Genomic DNA, 18,290 nt, shown 5'->3' with positions numbered 1-18,290 from the left:
GCTAGCAGATGTTGGACACAGTTTTGCAGGGTATGTAAAACAGGCAGGCCCTAAGTAGCTAAAAATTAGCTTATTTGGGTTATTTTCAAATCAACTGGATATGTACAAGGAGCTTTGGTGGCACAGTGGTTTAGCACTTGGCTGCTAACCAAAGGTCAGTGGTTCAAACCCACCAGCTGCTCAGTGAAAGAAAGATGTGATAGTCTGTTTCTGTAAAGATTACAGTGTAAGAAATCCTATGGGGCAGCTCTGCTCTGTCCTGTATTGACCCGATGGCAATGGATTTTCTTTTTTTAATAGGTAGAAAATTTGAATTTGGTGCCGGCAGGTTTTTTTGAACCAACCAGCCTCAGCTTGCTATGAAGAAATGAAACAACTTGGGGGCAATACACAGAGACCTTTTTGATTCATTTGTATAACACATTTTAATGACCAGTACTTCCTATTGGAAAAATGCCTTTCATCCTCAAGGTATGCCTCTGCAGTATTGGAAAGACATTTTAAGAAGGAAAAAGATGGGAAGATTAATTTGTATTCAAGTAAAAATTCAGAGCCTGAGGAATTTTTTTTTCTAGTATTGTCATTACAGGAGTCCCTAGGTGGTGCAAACGATTAAGCGCGGGACAACTAACCAAAGGGTTGGCTGTTCGAACCCATCCGGAGGTGCCTCAGAAGACAGTCTTGGCAGTCTGCTTCCGAAAGGTCGCAGCCTTGGAAACCCTATGCAACAATTCTACTCTGCACACATGGGGTCGCCATGAGTTGAAGTCAACTAACAATGATAACACTCATTATATCAGTAGGTAATAACAGCTGGAGCTCATAAAGCAATTGCTGTGAATCAAACGTTGTTCTAAGTAGTTTATAGACCTCGCCTCAGTTTAACCCTCCTAACTACCCTATGGTTTAGGTACAGCTGTTTTTCTCACTTTACAGATGAGGAAGCATGTTAAGGAACAGCCCAGGGTACCACAGCTAATAAGCTTTGGGTCCAAGCTTTGTACCCTGGAACTCACAACTGAGCCTCCAAGGTTCATGCTCTTAATCCCTGTGCAATTACAGCTCTTTGCCTGCGTTTGCTTCCTTCACCTACGTCGTTTGAATACAGCAGTTAAAAGCACGTTAACCACCTTGTGATTTTAGTTTACATGGAATCAACTTAAATAATTAGTCTAAGACACTTGATTTAGTAACTTAGCTTTTAAATTAGTCATAATGTAATACAATGTGCCGTGGGGGGTATTAAGAGTTGAGATCATGCAGGGCCTTGTAGACCATATGAAGAAGATGAGTTTTTGTGTGTCTGTGTGGTAGATGTACAATATATGTAACAAACCATTTGCTGTTTCAACACATTTCTTATGTACAGTTCAGTGACATTAATCACATTCATCTTGTTGTTCACCAGTCACCACTATCCCTTTCCAGATTTTTCCATCACCCTAACAGAAGCTTGGAAACACTGATGGCGTAGTAGTTAAGTGCTACGGCTGCTAACCAAAGGGTCGGCAGTTCGAATCCGCCAGGCGCTCGTTGGAAACTCTCCGGGGCAGTTCTGCTCTGTCCTATAGGGTCGTTATGAGTCGGATTCAATTCAATGGCACTGAGTTTTTTGTTTTTGAGCAGAAGCTCAGTGTCCCCTAAGAAATGAGTCTCCCTTTCCCCCAGAATATTAGATTTTATTCTGGAGGCAGTGAGAAGCATTCAGTTTTAAACTTTGGAGTCAAGTGGTTACTTATGTGCTTTGGAACTGTTCCTCTTGTTGCAGTGAGGCGTTTGGATTGGAGGGTCGTTGTTGTTGTTAGTTGTCATCGAGTCAGTTCCGTGATGTGCACAGTACAACTGCTGCCTAGGGTTTTCAAGGCCGTGATTTCACAGAAGCAGATCACCAGACCTTTCTTCAGAGGTGCTTCTGGGTGGGTTCGAACTGCCAGCCTTTCAGTTAACAGTCAATTGCTTAACCGTTCACACTACCCAGGAACGCCTTTGGATGGGGGGGAGGGCAGGGAACTGGACACATAAAGACCAGTCAAGACTTAGAATAGTCAAGGTGAAAGATGAGAAAAGCCTGAACTAAGACCCCAGCAGTGGGGATGGATTAGAGGAAACATGTAAATGAAGGAGAGATTAAGTTGGTCATGGGGGGTGAGGAAGAGGCAGGAATCATATAAATCTCCCAGGGTTCTGCACTGATCACAGGGCCATTGGAGATACAATCCTAGTTAACTGGAGCTTTACAATAATGAATATTGTTTCTTGAGAAGAAAATTTTTTGAATCTTGTCCACTTTGGTTTTTCTTCACAGTCGTCACTCTGTTTTCTTTGGGTAAAAGGCTTTTTCATTTCCTGAGACATGTCATTCTTTTTGTAGAAGCATTGGCAGCAGTTTTATATTTCAAACCTTTATATGGAAAGTGTACGCCTGTCCCTTTGGATCCTTTAAACAGGCAGCAGTTGTCTTGGTGCAGTATCCTGGACCGTCAAGCTTGCCGAAGTGCTTGCATATGTACATTGTTCAAGGTGATAAATGACTTGACGAGAAAATTGACAACTAACTTGTTGAAACCCTCTTGTGATTTCAGGCTGCTCTGGCAGGAGGCACCACGATGATCATTGATTTTGCCATTCCTCAGAAAGGTGGCTCCCTTGTTGAGGCCTTCGAGACCTGGAGAGGCTGGGCTGACCCCAAAGTCTGCTGCGACTACAGCCTTCATGTGGCAGTGACGTGGTGGAGTGACCAGGTGAACTACCTGGGGTGGGAATTAGTTTCCTTCGGCCCCATAGTCAGTGCTCTAGACACACCAAGGATTAGGTCTGACATACTTTACAATTTATATTGAGTTGTTGAGCATGGAAGTATAACAGAAGTTCTTCTGAATTCACTAATTTCTCCTTGCAGTTGGGATTTAAGTGCTAAGGTCAGACAACAAAATGAGAAAATATATTTGCACTTCGTATCACAAAGGATTATTGTTGTTGTTAGGTGCCATCAAGTTGATTTCAACTCACAGTGACCCCATATGACAGAATAGAACTGCTCCCATGTTGTTTTCTAGGGGTAATCTTTATGATCCCACCAGCAGCCCTAAGGAAGAAAAGACTTGGCAATCTACTTCCCTAAAGATTACAGCCTAGGAAACTTTATGGGGCTGTTCTACCCTGCCCTATAGGGTCTCTGTGAGTCGAAATCAACTGGACAACACACAGCAACGACAACAATAATCTTTACAGGAAGAGATCGCCAGGTCTTTCTCCCGTGGAGCTACTCGTTGGGTTCAAACCACAACGTTTTGGTTAGCAGGCAAGTGTTTAACTGTTGTGCCACCAGGGCTTCTTCCACAAAGGATTGATTTTCTCAATACATGAAAAGATCATGTGCTAAGTATAGCTTAACTAGTAAAGAATGTCCGCCTTGAGCATTGTGCTCTTTTAACATCTGGCTATGTGGAATCAAACTGACAAATCAATAAGAGAAAGGCAAACAATCCAAAAGAAAAATGAGCAAAGGGCACAAACATTCCATTCAAAGACCTAGAAATAAAAATACCCCTGAAAGTCTGAATTCCATGAGAATTTGAAATTCTATTCTGCATTTCCCCCTTTTGATCAGGATTCTTCTGCAGAATCTCTGATCAAAATGTTCGGTAATGGTAGCTGGGCACCATCTAGTTCTCCTGGTCTCACGGCAGAGGAGGCAGTTGATCATGGAGGCAATTAGCCACGCATTCCATTTCTTCCTCCTCTTCTTATACTTTCCTTCTTCCTCTGTTGCTGGATGAATCCCCAAAACTATTGCTCTGAGATAACCTTTAAACCTTAAACCAAAAATATCCCCTGAAGTCTTATTAACGCCAAACAATAGCTTAGCTTAACTAGGAGAGAATGTCTGCCTTGAGCATTGTGCTCTTTTAAGATCCGGCTATGTGGAATCAAACTGAGAACAGCAACTCCAAAGGTTAGATAAGAACCTGAGGGGCAGGGAGTTTATGTTAATGGGGAGGAACGACTCAGAAAAGGAGGGTGAGAATGGTTGCACAACTTGAAGAATGTAATCAATGTCACTGAACTGTACATGTAGAAACTGTTGAATTGGTGTGTGTTCTGCTGTGCATATCTTCAATAACAGCAAAAACTCAGATAAATTCTAAAGACAGTGGCTCTGAAACAAGTGCAATCTCACTCGTAAACAAAAAAATTAAAAGTACATTGAAAGAATGTTTTTCTCTTGTCAGATTGGCAAGAAGCGAAAAGTTTGATAACACATTATGACTAGGTCTGGAAATGTGAAGAATGTTATCTTAGCAACATGAAGAGTAATTGACAGTAGCCATCACAGTTACAGTATAGATACGTTTGACACAGAATTTCACTTCTAGGAATGTATCCTTGAAATACACTCACACGAGTGTGAAAGGTGTTAAATTGCAACATTATTTGTTAGAGTATAATACTGGACATAACCTAAATGTCCGTTAAAAATCGACCAACAAAATTACAGAAGACTTACTGTGGAATATTGTGTCTGGAGCTCTTTCGCACTGAGGTGGAATACTATCAAGATACACAAATCAGAAAAAGCAAAATGCAGAAGAAGCCATGGTATGGTACAAAGTTCTAGGCAGGGAAAATGCATTCTTTGCTTGTAGATACATAGAGTATCTTTGGAAGGAAACACAAGAATTTGGTAATGTCAAAATGCAAGAAACTGGTAATGTTGGTTGCTTCCTGGGAGCCTGGAGGACAAGTAGTTCAGGGAGACGTGTCATAGCATAGTCTCCTGTACCTTTTGAATTTTGAATCCTGTGAAAGAATTATCAATTTTATAAAACTAAAATTAAAAATACAAAGAGGCCAGAATAAATCCTTTATGCTCATTCCCAATAGCCTTTTCTAATATTCAATTCGTGAATTTTGGAAATATAATTTTAGCATTGTATGACAATGTATAAATACAATTTTAAAGATTTCTGAATAAAGTCCAGTGCAGAGGGGGGAAAATCGTCTTTTTCTCTACTTTATCATCTCCAGAATCTTTTAAATATTATTTTTCCACAGATTAGAACTTCAATTAGAGATGTTTAATTTCTGAAGGAAAAAAAATCGAGAAAGTTTGCCTTGAAAACTACATGTTTCCATTCCCACTCCTGACTCTTACTCTTCTGGAATGGAGAGAGGAAGGAACAGACCAGGCACGTTTCCAAGGCCATTTCCCATCATTTGCTGACGCAGATGCCCTTGCTGTACCGCTCTGCTAATACTACCACCTGCTCTAACCATTTCATAACAAAGCTCCAACTGTCTGCAAATTACTTAGGCCATGCCAGAAATAATAACATTATTCAAATAGAAAAGACAGCTTTGAGAGATGTTAAAATATGTTAGTTTCTCCCCCACATAAATTTATAAGTGTACTTAGGAATAAACTTTTACTTGTAATGTAAATCAACATCATGATTTTTTTCCCCCTCCATATTGGAGTTAATTCAGAAATCTTTTGACCAGAAAAAGTTCACAAGGGTGGTTTGATTTGATGATTACCGGCTAGCCTCTGCCCCACTCCCCACACCCCCCACCAAAAAAGTTGGACTTTAGACACCAAGTTAATGTAAAATAAGTAATCTTTAACAGACAGTTTAGCAAACATAATAGCAAGGTTCGTAGTTCATGACTAACGTTCATTATTCTCAAAAAAAACACCTTTCTAAGTGATGCGTCTCATCTTTTAGGCCTTTAGTCAGTCCTTCCTCCCTTCGTCTTTTCCTTTCTTCCTTCTTTCCTCCCTGCTTTTCAAACATCCTCGCTTCAGAACTACTTGGAAACTCGTTGCCGTCAAATCAGTTCTGACTCACGGCAACCACATAGAACAGAGTAGAACTGCCCCATAGGGTTTCCAAAGCTGTAAATCTTTAGGAAGCAGAATGCCAAATCTTTCTCCCATGTGGAGCCCCTGGTGGGTTCGAACCACTGACCTTTCAGGTAGCAGCTGAGCACTTAGCCACTATGCCAACATAGCTCCTAACTACTTGGAAGCGTATTTAGAGTCTAGATTAAAGAACCACCTCCAAAGATTCTGAAAAGTACGGATCAATACCATATCAATTCCGTTTTTGTTTTTTGTCTTTTTTACTTTTCCATGGATTTTAATAGCTTGAGAGCTGGTTTCCATAATTTAATTTTTCCCCAAATTTCAACCTATTGTTGCCTGCTTGTTTTTTCCTAAATGAGTTTTGACAAGTTTCAAACATTTTTTAAAAATTTTAATTGAAATGACATCAAACCCATGAATTAATCTAGGGGAAATAAACAATCCTGACTTAGTTTATTGTAACCTTTTGGTCAAGTCTCATCATTCACTCCTTCAATGCTGCCATGTGTCCTCATTCTGAGCGGGGATCTGCCTTCTTCCTCCATGATGGAAATAGAAACCACAGTATTACTGTGATCAGTTGTCAGTCACCAATGGGACACCCTGTGCCCATTCTTCCCTCCTTCCCTCCTGCTTCATGGAAGAGCTGTCTCTTCTTCGTCCAAGGCTAATCTGTTTGCACTTCTCCTCAGGGACCTTGTCCCCTCACCTCCCCCAAGACCACCCTCTCTCAATTCCCCGCTTTCTCTCCTGCAGCCTCATTTCTCCCTCTTTACTGGCTCCTTCCATCAGATGTTTAAAAAGCTCAAGTCTCTTTCATCTTAAGCATAAATCATTTCTTCAGCCTTATGTCTCACACCACAGTTAAATCTCAAGAAGGTTTCTATATTCTCGGTGTCTCTTGCAACTCATTTATCAACCCACTGAGATTAGCCCTCTGCCACCACTTCACTGAAACTCCTCTTGCAAATGTCACCCAAGCCCTTCTTCTGGGTAAATCCAGTGGTCTTTTTTAGCTTAATCTTGGTGTAGTGTTAATCACGAATATTCCCTTCACCTTAGAACGCTCTTTGCTTCTGTGACTTGATACTCTCAGCATCTCCTCCTTCGTCTTTGACCATGCCTCTGAAGTCTCTTTTGCATGCTGTTTTTTCCTTAATAATTATGTAGCATTCCTCAGGGGCTCTATCCTCTTCCCTTCTCTACACACTACCCCTGAGTGATCCCATGTACACTCGTATTTACACCATCTCTGTGCTCCTGATTTCAAATTTACACTCAGAGCCCAGAGCCTTCTCCTGAGCTTCAGATGCAGGTGCTCAGCTGCCTGCTGAAACTCCTATCCAGCACTGAATTCATTAGCCTTTTCTCAAAACCTGCTGTTCTTCCTCTTACTTTCACATTCTTCAGCTGAAAGTTCATCACTGCACCCCTAATGTCTAACAAAGTGGCGCATAATAGGTGCTGGGTAATGATTTGTTAAACAGAAGGTTTTCATTGGCTGTTTTTCAGAAGTAGATCACCAGGCCTTTCTTCCTAGTCTGTCTTGGTCTAGAAGCTTCACTGAAATGTGTCCACTGTGGGCAGTCCTGCTGGTATGTGAAATACCAGGGGCATAGCTTCCAACTCACAGCGACATGCAAGCAGGCACAGTACAACTAACTGACAGGTGGGTGGTGGCATTATTGCACTGCATTGGGCAAATCTGCTGCAAAAGACCTCTTTAAAGTTTTAAAAAGCAAAAATGTCACTTCAGTGACTAAGGTGTGCCTGACCCAAGCCATGGTCTTTTTTTTTTTTTTTAAATTAGTTTTCATTTTGTGGTCTTTGTTGAGAATATACACAGCAGAACATACACAAATTCAGAAATTTCTACGTGTAAAATTCATTGACACTGATTACATTCTTTGAGTTATGCAATCATTCTCACCCTACTTTTCTGAGTTGTTCCTCCCTCATATGTTAATGGCCCCTAAATTTCCTATCTAATCTTCTGTCTTAGTCATCTAGTGCTGCTACAACAGAAATACCACAATTGGATGGCTTCAACAAAGAGAAATTTATTCTCTCACGGTCTAGTAGGTTGTAAGTCCAAATTCAGGGTGTCAGCTCCAGGGGATGCCTTTCTCTTTCTGTCAGCTCTGGAGGAAGGTCCTTGTCATCAGTCTTCCCTTGGTCTGGGAGCTTCTCAGGAGCAGGGATCCTGGGTCCAAATGTCGTGCTCTGCTCCCGGTGTTGCTTCCTTGGTGGTATTAGGTCCCCAGGTCTCTGCTTGCTTCCCTTTCCTTTTTATCTCTTGAGAGATAAAAGGTGGTGCAAGCCACACCCCAGGGAAACTCCCTTTGCGTTGGATCAGGGTTATGACCTGGGTAAGGGTGGTGTTACAATCCCACCCTAATCCTTTTAACATAAAATTACAATTACAAAATGGAGGACAACCACACAATGCTGGAAATCATGGCCCAGCCAAATTGATACATTTTGGGGGGGACAGTTCAATCCATAACATCTTCCTAGTTGCTGTCATTAGTTTGATCCCATATAGCTAGATCTTAGAAGAGCACAGTGCTCAAGGCAGACATTCTTTACTAGTTAAGCTAGACTATTGTTTGATTTTAGGAAAGACTTTAGGGGGTATTTTTGGTTTAAGGTTCAAGGTTTAAAGATTCACATCTCTCTGATGGCTAATGCTGCTGAGCATCTTTTCATGTGTTTGGTGGCCATTTGAATGTCCTCTTTGGTGAAATGTCTATTCAAGTCTATTCAAGATAAGAAAACATCCCAGCTCTATGTAGTTCCCTAAGCAGTCCTTTGTCCATTTTATGATTGAGTTATTTGTCTTTTTGTTGTTAAGTTGTTGAAGTTTTATGTATATTTTGGCTATTAGATTCTTGTCCGATATTTGATTTCCAAAGACGTTCTCCCAGCCAATAGCTTGTCTTTTCACCTTTTTGGTGAAGTTTTTGATGAACATAAGTTTTGACTTTTTATGAGGTCCCATTAATTTATTTGTGTTTTGCTGTTTGTACTTTTTTAAATTAGATGATCCACTGTTGAAAACTAGGCCTGACAGCATTGCCCGTGCTTGTTCTTCTAAGAATTCTATGCTTTTAGTTTGCAAATTTAGGTCCTTAGTCCATATTGAATTTGTTTTTGTGTGTGGTATGAGGCATGGATCCTGTTTCATTTTTCTGCATGTGGAAATCCAGTTTTCCCAGGACCATTTATTGACGAGATTTTTCTTTTACCATTAAATGGACTCAGCACCCTTGTCGAAAATCAGTTGACCGTAGATCTGGGGGCTTAATTTCAGTACCTTCTGAAGGAATTCTGCAGATAAGAAAACATCCCAGCTCTATGTAGTTCCCTAAGCAGTCCTTGTTAGTTGCCATTGAGTTGATTCCAACTCATGGTGACCCGATGTGTGGAGAATAGAACTGCTCTGTAGGGTTTTCAAGGCTGTGACCTTTTGGAAGCAGATCACCAGGCCTGATTTCTGAGGCACCTCTGGATGGGCTCAAACTGCCAATCTTTTGGCTAGTAGTTGAGCACTTAAGTGTTTCTTAGATCAGACAAATATTTACCGAGTGCTTGCGTATTTCAGTCTGGTGGGCAGTTAGAGACATAGGCTCTTGGCTATTAGAATTGATTGCTTGCCTGCTCTATGGGTGATTTCAGTAAACACATCATGAAACTTTTCTTGTGCCTCAGAATTCAGTAATATATTCAGAAGTCACAGTAGATAGAGGAGATTATAATATCGTTGCTAACAATGGCAAAATTCCAAGGGATAGAAAATAGTTCTGTTGTTATTCCTTTCATGCCTGCAACTGTGTGGAGAAAATACATGTTATGGCATCTTGATTGTTTTCTCTATTAAGAATACTAAATAAAATAGATTGGGTGATAGATAGATTTGTTATTTTGATTATGGTGATGGCTTCATTGGTGTGTAGATTTGTCAAAACTTATCAAACTGTTCACTTTAAATATGTGCAGTTTATTCATGTCAATTATACCTTAATTAAGCTGTTAAAATTAAATAATACTAATAAGATAGATTGATGATCGTTTTTATATAAACAGCTATATCCTTCAATGCTTTAATTTCTGTAAAGATGAAAGAATAGCTTAATCTACAGAATAATCTTAGATCCTCAGGATATAAATTAAATTCTTGTTGCAATAATTTCAACACTGAAATTTTAGTCCTTACTGAGACCGGAATAGAACCTGCGAAGGCAGTTACTGAGCTGGCCTTGATCTCCACCTGGCTTCTAACCCACTGGTGACCTAGGCTCATGAGGCCTCAGACCTGGTCCACAGCCTTGTGAGTGGACAGCTCTCCTCCTAGAGTTGCTGGTGGGCCATAGGCCTGCCGCGGTTCCTCAGCTAAACACTGAGCATGTGGTTTGTCAGGCAAGCCTGGCTTCGTCTCGGTCTGCTACTTCTGCCTTCTGCGAATTCAACCTGTGGGTTCAGATTTGAGCCCAGGCCCTTACCTCACATTAGTTTTTATTCCTTCCAGAACCATGATTGTATCTGTTACTGCCAAATGGCTTCGTCTTCATTTTTCTAGAATGATTTCCTTTAATCTGGAGGTAGGTGCTGAGAATTTTATGCCCAATTATAGGAATAAAATACTTTGGGGAAAAGTGTGAACTCTCATGATTTAAAAGTATTATAGCAACAGCAGTATATCAGGTGAAATGGGGTATAACCTTGGGGGAAAGAAAGACCAAGGCCCAAATTGCATTTTTCTAGAATTAAACTCTTGTCCTTATCTTACTTAGTTTTGAGAAAGACCTGGCGATTTTCTGCCATGAAGACTACAGCCTATAAAACACCATTGGGCAGTTTTACTCTGTCACATGGTGTCGCTGTGAGTCGGAAATCAACTCAGTGGCACCGAAAAACAACAACAACAGCAACTTCGTAACGCAACATTTTGGAGGATGTTGAAATTATCGTTTAAATTAAAGTGACGTTTTGTTGTTGTTTTTCTTTTTTTAGGTTAAAAAAGAAATGAAAATTCTTACCCAAGATAAAGGTGTTAACTCTTTCAAGATGTTTATGGCCTATAAGGATCTGTATATGGTGAGAGACATCGAGCTCTATGCAGCCTTCTCTTGGTGCAAGGAAATTGGAGCGATTGCTCAGGTCCATGCAGAAAATGGGGACTTGATTGCAGAGGTGAGCATATGCGTCCCAAACCCTCTATAGAAAAAAAAACAGCAATAACTTTAGGTGAAGGTGATTGTCCTTAAGTAAAAAAACAAAAACAACCCAAACCCATTGCCATGGAGTCAGTTCCAGTTTATGGCAACCCCATGTGTTACAGAGTAGAACTCTATAGGGTTTTCTTGAGTGTAATCCCTGGAGAAGGACATCATGCTTGGCAGAGTACAGAGTCGGCAGAAAAGAGGAAGACCCTCAACCAGGTGGAATGACACAGTGGCTGCAACAATAAGCTCAAGCATAACAACGATTGTAAGGATGGCGCAGGATCGGGCAATGTTTCGTTCTGTTGTGCATAGGGTCACTATGAGTCAGAACTGACTCGGAGGCACCTAACAACAACAACCTTTACAGAAGTGGATCATCAGGCCATTCTTTGATGGTGCCACAGGGTGGGTTCGAGCTGCCAACCTTTAGGTTAGTAGCAGAGAGCAAAGCATTTGCGCCACCCAGGCCTTTAAGTAGATAAATTCATTTAATGCAATGATAAAACAGAAATCCAAAAACTGATGTTCTGTGGCTCAGAAACAATCTCCTTTTCTTGGGACATGCTCTACTTCTATTCAGGCGGCATATGAATTGGAATGAGGATTTCCTCTTTTCAAACTGGCTATTAGACCTCAAACATGTTTTATTACAGAAGAAACACGAATACTTTTCTTTCTGTCCCATAGCACCTGCTTTTTGTTTTTAGTAGCTCAGGTTGCTGGTTCAGAATACCAACCGTGGACAACATCAGCATAATCTGAGGATTTAAGCAGTGTACGTGTTAGGTAGCTGTAGAAAGCCCTACTCTCTTCAGAAGCTAAGTATTAAAATGCACTCTGGAGGAATCTAGAGGATGTTTATTTCCCATGTTAGTTCCATTATTAATGCCTGGAGGGGACACCATCCGCTAGATTCAAAGAGCTGTCTCTTACCTTTATATTAGCTGATTTTTTTTCCCCCTCTCCCTAAGCTCAATCCCCATTAAAGTCGGTGAGATTGAGGCTCTGTGGCCAACAGGCAGCGTGGAATAATAAGAGACCAGGGAGCTATAAAATCACACAGACCCCAGTTTAAATTTGACTCTTCACTTTCTAGCTGAGTGGCAGGGTGGGTGGATTCGAGCAGTCAGGTGACCACCCTGGGCTTGACTGCCTGCCTTTTTTGTGAGGAAGAAGTAACATTTTGGAGAGGTGAAGCAACTGGTTTGATACCATTTAGTCGGTTGGGGGGAGGGTGAAGACTATGATTTAGTGAAAAGTAGAACTATCTAACATAGTATCATGGGTCGCTTCATCTAGGATCTAATATTGGGAACTAGATTACTTGGCTTCATTTGGTTCTGAACCAATAATAAGTCTTAATATGCACACTGCTTTTCAGAGAATGTGGTTAGAACTACTTATCTTTTTCAGCTGTGCAATCAAAATAATTAATTGTGAAATATGCATATGGAAATTAACATATACCATCTGTTGTTTTTAGGTGCTGTGGAGTCAATTTTGACCCATAGCGACCCCAGGCGATGGAGTAGAACTTCACCCATAGGTTTTCTAGGCTATAATCTTTACAGGAGCAGATTGCCCGGCCTTTCTTCCATAGAGCCATTAGCTGGGTGGGTTTGACCTACCAACCTTCTGCTTAGCAACTGAGCCCTTAACCATTGCACTACCAGGGCTCCTCAACATATATCATTAGAGTATTAAAGTAATTTTTATTGGATACCGATGCTGTATTTGCATACACACAGACACATTCACATACTTACACACATACCTATACCTAACAGATCTAAAAACCTGGACAGTGTATTTAATACAAAATAAAATAATGGTTTTGTCTTTAGTAAACTTACCTTGCACGTGTCTTTGTAGGGGGCAAAGAAGATGTTGGCATTGGGGATAACTGGGCCTGAGGGCCATGAGCTGTGCCGCCCAGAAGCAGTGGAGGCAGAGGCCACGCTGAGAGCCATCACCATTGCCAGCGCAGTCAACTGCCCACTCTACATCGTGCATGTGATGAGCAAGTCCGCAGCAAAGGTGATAGCGGATGCAAGGAGAGATGGTAACTTCCTGAATATAACCTCACTTAGAACTCAGTGTTAGCTAAAAAGTAAGGGAAAATAGGTGTAACTTCTGCTTTTGCTTCTGAGAAGGTTGTAAATGAGTTCCCACTTTTCTTCCTTGCTTTTTATTAGTATCAGTTTTATTTTCTTTTATCTTTGTACCTGTCTATTTTTTCTTTTCCTTTTTGTTCATCCACTTGGCTGCTTCTAACTTCCTTGAGGTTATTTTTTCTCCATCCTCGGAACCTTACGCCACTTCCTTCAGCTGTATGTTCCCAACCCTTAACACTACTGTTGTGTGGTTGTTGTTAGGTGCCTTTGAGTCAATTCCGACTCATAGTGACCCTTTGTGACAGAGTAGAACTGCCCACATGATAAGACTAGAACTACTCCATAGGCTTTTCTAAGCTGTAGTCTTTAATGCCCCCGTGCTTCTGTCTGTTTGTCGTATTGTGGGGGCTTTTGTGTTGCTGTGATATTGGGAGCTATTCGAATACCAGCAGGATCATCCATGGGGGACAGGTTTCAGCTGAGTTTCCAGATTATGCCAGACTATTTTTTTTTTTTTAGGAAGAAGGACCCGGCAGTCTACTTCTGAAAAGAATTAGCCAGAGAAAACCATTAATAATCAGAAACATCCATCAATAATCAGAACCTAGAATGTATGAAGTGTGACTTTAGGAAAATTAGAAATTGTCAAAAATGAAATGGAATGCATAAACATTGATATCCTAGGCATTAGTGAACTGAAATGGACCAGTATTGGTCATTTTAAATTGGACAATCGTATGTCTTCTATGCCGGAAATGACAGCTTGAAGAGGAATGGTGTTGCGTTCATCATCAAAAAGAACATTTCAAGATCTATCCTGAAATACAATGCTGTCAGTGATAGGATAATATCCACACGCCTACAAGGAAGACCAATTAACAGGACTATTATTCAAATTTATGCACCAACCACTAGGCCAAAGATGAAGAAACTGAAGATTTTTACCAACTTCTGCAGTCTGAAACTGATCAAACATGCAATGAGGATGCGCTGATAATTACTGGTGATTGGAATACAAAAGTTGGAAACAAAGAAGAAGGATCAGTAGTTGGAAAATATGGCCTAGGTGATAGAAACAATGCTGGAGATCACATGATAGAATTTTGCAAGACTAACAACTTCTTTGGAGTCGACTCGACAGCACTGGGTTTTTAAGACTTCTTATTTTTTTCTTATTGCAAATACCTTTTTTTACCAACTTAAATAGCCACTATGCACATGGACCTCATCAGATGGAATACACAGGAATCAAATCAACTACATCTCTGGAAAGAGACAATGAAAAAGCTCAATATCATCAAGGCAGGGAGCCGACTGCAGATCAGACCATCAATTATTCATGCAAGTTCAAATTGAAACTGAAGAAGGTTGAACAAGTCCACGAGAGACAAAGTACGATCTTGAGTATATCCCACGTGAATTTAGAAACCATCTCAAGAGTAGATTTGATGCTTTGAACACTAATGACCGAAGATCAGAGGAGTTGTGGAATGATATCAAGGACGTCATACATGAAGAAAGCAAGAGATCATTAAATAGACAGGAGAGAAAGAAAAGACCTAGTTGTCAGAAGAGACTCCGCAACTTTCTCTTGAACATCGAGTAGCTAAAGCAAAAGGAAAAATGATGAAGTAAAAGAGTTGAACAGAAGATTTCAAAGGGCTGCTCGAGAAGACAAAGTAAAGTATTATAATGACATGTACAAAGACCTGGCAATGGAAAACCAAAAGGGAAGAACACACTCTGCATTTCTTAAGCTGAAAGAACTGAAGAAAAAATTCAAGCCTTGTGTTGCAACACTGAAGAATTCTACAGGGAAGATATTAAATGACATAAAAAAAAGTGACATAGGAACCATCAAAAGAAGATGGAAGGAATACAGAGTCACTATACCAAAAAGAATTGATCGACGTTCAAGCATTTCAAGAAATAACATATAATCAGGAATCGATGGTTCTGAAGAAGGAAGTCCAGGCTGCACTGAGGGCACTGGCAAAGAACAAGGTTCCAGGAATTGACAGAATACCAACTGAGATGTTTCAACAAATGGATGCAGTGCTGGAAGTGCTCACTCATCTGTCCCAAGAAATTTGGAAGACAGCTACCTGGCCAACCGACTGGAAGAGATCCATATTCCTAAGAAAGGTGATCCAACCAAATGGGGAAATTTTTGAATAATATCATTAATATCACATGCAAGCAAAATTTGCTGAAGATCTTTCAAAAGTGGTTGCAGCGGGGAACTGCCAGAAATTCAAGCTGGATTTAGAAGACGATGTGGAACCAGGGATATCATTGCTGATGTCAGATGGATCCTGGCTGAAATGTTTACCTGTGTTTTATTGGCTATTCTAAGGCATTTGACTGTGTGGATCATACCAAATTATGAATACGATTGTGGAGAATGGGAATTCCAGAACACTTAATTGTGCTCATGAGGAATCTGTACATGGATCAAGAGGCAGTTGTTCTAACAGAACAAGGGGATAGTGCATGGTTTAAAGTCAGAAAACCTGTACATCAGGGTTGTATCCTTCCACCATACCTATTCAATCTGTATGCTGAGCAAATAATATGATAAACTGGACTATATGAAAAAGAACGGGGCATCAGGATTGCAGGAAGACTCATTAACAACCTGCGTTATGCAGATGCACAACCTTGCTTGCTGAAAGTGAAGAGGACTTGAAGCACTTACTGATGATCAAAGACCACAACCTTCAGTATGGATTACACCTCAACATAAATAAAACAAAAATCCTCACAACTGGACCAATACAAAACATCGTGATAAACGGAGAGAAGATTGAGGCTGTCAAGGATTTTATTTTACTTGGATCCACAGTCAACACCCATGGAAGCAGTAGTCAAGAAATCAAAAGACACATTGCACTGGGCACATCTGCTGCAAAAGACCTCTTTAAAGTGTTGAAAAGCAAAGATGTTACCCTGAGGACTAAGATGTGCCTAACCCAAGCCGTGGTGTTTTAAATTGCCTCATACGTGTACAAAAGCTGAACAGTGAATAAGGAATACTGAAGAAGAATTGAAGTCTTTGAATTGTGGTATTGGAGAAGAATATTGAATATACCATGGACTGCGAAAAGAACAAACAAATCTGTCTTGGGAGAAGTACAACCAGAATGCTCCTTAGAAGCAAGGATGGCGAGACTACAACTCACATAATTTGGGCATGTTATCAGTAAGGATCAGTCCCTGGACAAGTACATCATGCTAGATAAAGTAGAGGGTCAGCAAAAAAGAAGAAGACCCTCAAAAAGATGGATTGACACAGTGGCTGCAACAATGGGTCCAAGCATAGCAACAATTGTGAGGATGGAGCAGGACCAGGCAGTGTTTTGTTGTGTACAGGGTCGCTATGAGTCCGAACCGACTCGATGGGACCTAAAAACAACAATCTTTATGGGAGCAGATCACCAGGTTTTTCTCCCACTGAGTGGCTGAATAGATTTGAGCAGTCAGCCTTTCAGTTAGCAGCCAAGCACTTAACTGTAGCACTACCAGGGCTCCTTTTAACACTTAGTCATCTGCTTTTTTAATTGGATAGATAAATACAAAGCTTTCCATTTAACCTTAAAGAAGCTTCCCTATCTCTTAGGCATCTTCATAATCCCTTCTAGTACCTGGATCATGCACGCAGTAGGGGGTTGTCATGAATTGAATTGTGTCCCCCAAAAATACGTGTCAACTTGGTTATGTCATGAGTCCCAGTATTGTATGACTGTCTACCATTTTGTCATCTGATGTGATTTCCCTGTGTGTTGTAAATCCAATCACTGTGGTGTAAGGAGATGGATTAGTGGCAGTTATATTGATGCGATCTTCAAGATAGACAGCGTCTTAAGCCAGTCTCTTTTGAGATAAATAAGAGAGAAGTAAGCAGAGACACTTGGGGACCCCAGACCACCAAGAAAGCGGTGCCAGGAGCAGAGCGTGTCCTCTGGATCTGAGGTTCCTGCACTGATACACTTCCAGACCAAGGAAACACTGATGACAAGGGCCCTCCTGCAGAACCAACAGAGAGAGAAAGCTTACCCCTGGAGCCAGCGCCCTGAATTCAGACTTCTGCTCTACTGGGCTGTGAGAGAATAAACTTCTCTATGTTAAAGCCATCCACTTGTGGTATTTGTTACAGCAGCACTAGATGACTAAGACAGGGGTCAACAAATTTCTTTTGAATTGATTTGTCTGACAGCAACTTGGGTGTAGGAACAATTGAAGCAACTCTTCAAGTAGTATTTTTATGATGATTATCTTAAAACTTTAAACCAAAGTTAATTTTACCCCAAATTGCCTGAGTAACTAATTGCCTGAGTTCTGTAGTTCAATTTAGTACGTAAATAGGCATTATCTTAAAAGAAAGAGAAAAATCTATTTTTGATAAAAAGTGGGCACAGAAATAGTTTTATTCTTTTGCCATTACTGGTAAACAAGGAGTGAATTTTATTCAGTGACGTTAGTTAGACCCTGTCACATTGTGCTAGTACTTTCTATCACCTCACCTTTAGGAACCCTGATCATCAAAACAGTCTATCGGTCATCTCAACATCCTGTTTTGTTTTGTTTTTTTTTAAACTGAAACTGGCTGTATTGTTTATAATATGAGTTATAAAAACCATGAAAATAAATTTGACGTGTCTATAATTGACACTAAAATAAATGTCAAAATTGCTTCTTGTATAAGGTTCAGTAAGGATTTTATGCAAGCTGGATACACTTTTAGATATTTAGTCCATCAATGTCTTGTGTTAAGAGTAGTTTTACTTCCACACAGAGTTTAATAAGGTCTTTCTACCAAACATTTATGAGGGTTTTCCCTCCACATGTAAGAGATTTTCAGTATAAAAGAGAAAGGTAATTTAAAAATTATAGTATTAGATTTTTCCCACCAGATGGTGCTGCTGCCAACTTTATGGAATTGGTGGTTCTTTAATTATTTGCTGTGGGACTCCTGCACTGTGTTCCTGTAGCCTGTCAGTCAGGTCCATAATGTCAGAATATGATTTAAAAAACAGTAAAATCAGCAGAAATGGTCAATCTTAACCTACCAGCAAGCTAAGATTT

General features: G+C 40.4%; 1 protein-coding gene across 1 annotated transcript in view; it reads left to right on the top strand.

Annotated features, from left to right (window-relative positions):
• The window catches only part of DPYS (dihydropyrimidinase), a 105,065-nt gene that overhangs the window by 17,685 nt on the left and 69,090 nt on the right, over nt 1-18,290 (top strand). The window contains exons 2-4 of the mRNA XM_003408268.2: nt 2,583-2,741; nt 10,880-11,059; nt 12,964-13,153. Of these exons, the coding sequence (XP_003408316.1) occupies nt 2,583-2,741; nt 10,880-11,059; nt 12,964-13,153 (529 nt within the window). The remainder of the gene's footprint in view (nt 1-2,582; nt 2,742-10,879; nt 11,060-12,963; nt 13,154-18,290) is intronic.

This window comes from Loxodonta africana, chromosome 14, assembly GCF_030014295.1.
Source record: "Loxodonta africana isolate mLoxAfr1 chromosome 14, mLoxAfr1.hap2, whole genome shotgun sequence".
Lineage (NCBI taxonomy): Eukaryota > Metazoa > Chordata > Mammalia > Proboscidea > Elephantidae > Loxodonta > Loxodonta africana.
Note: the sequence above shows the minus strand (reverse complement) of the source record. Positions and strands in the feature narration are given on the sequence as shown.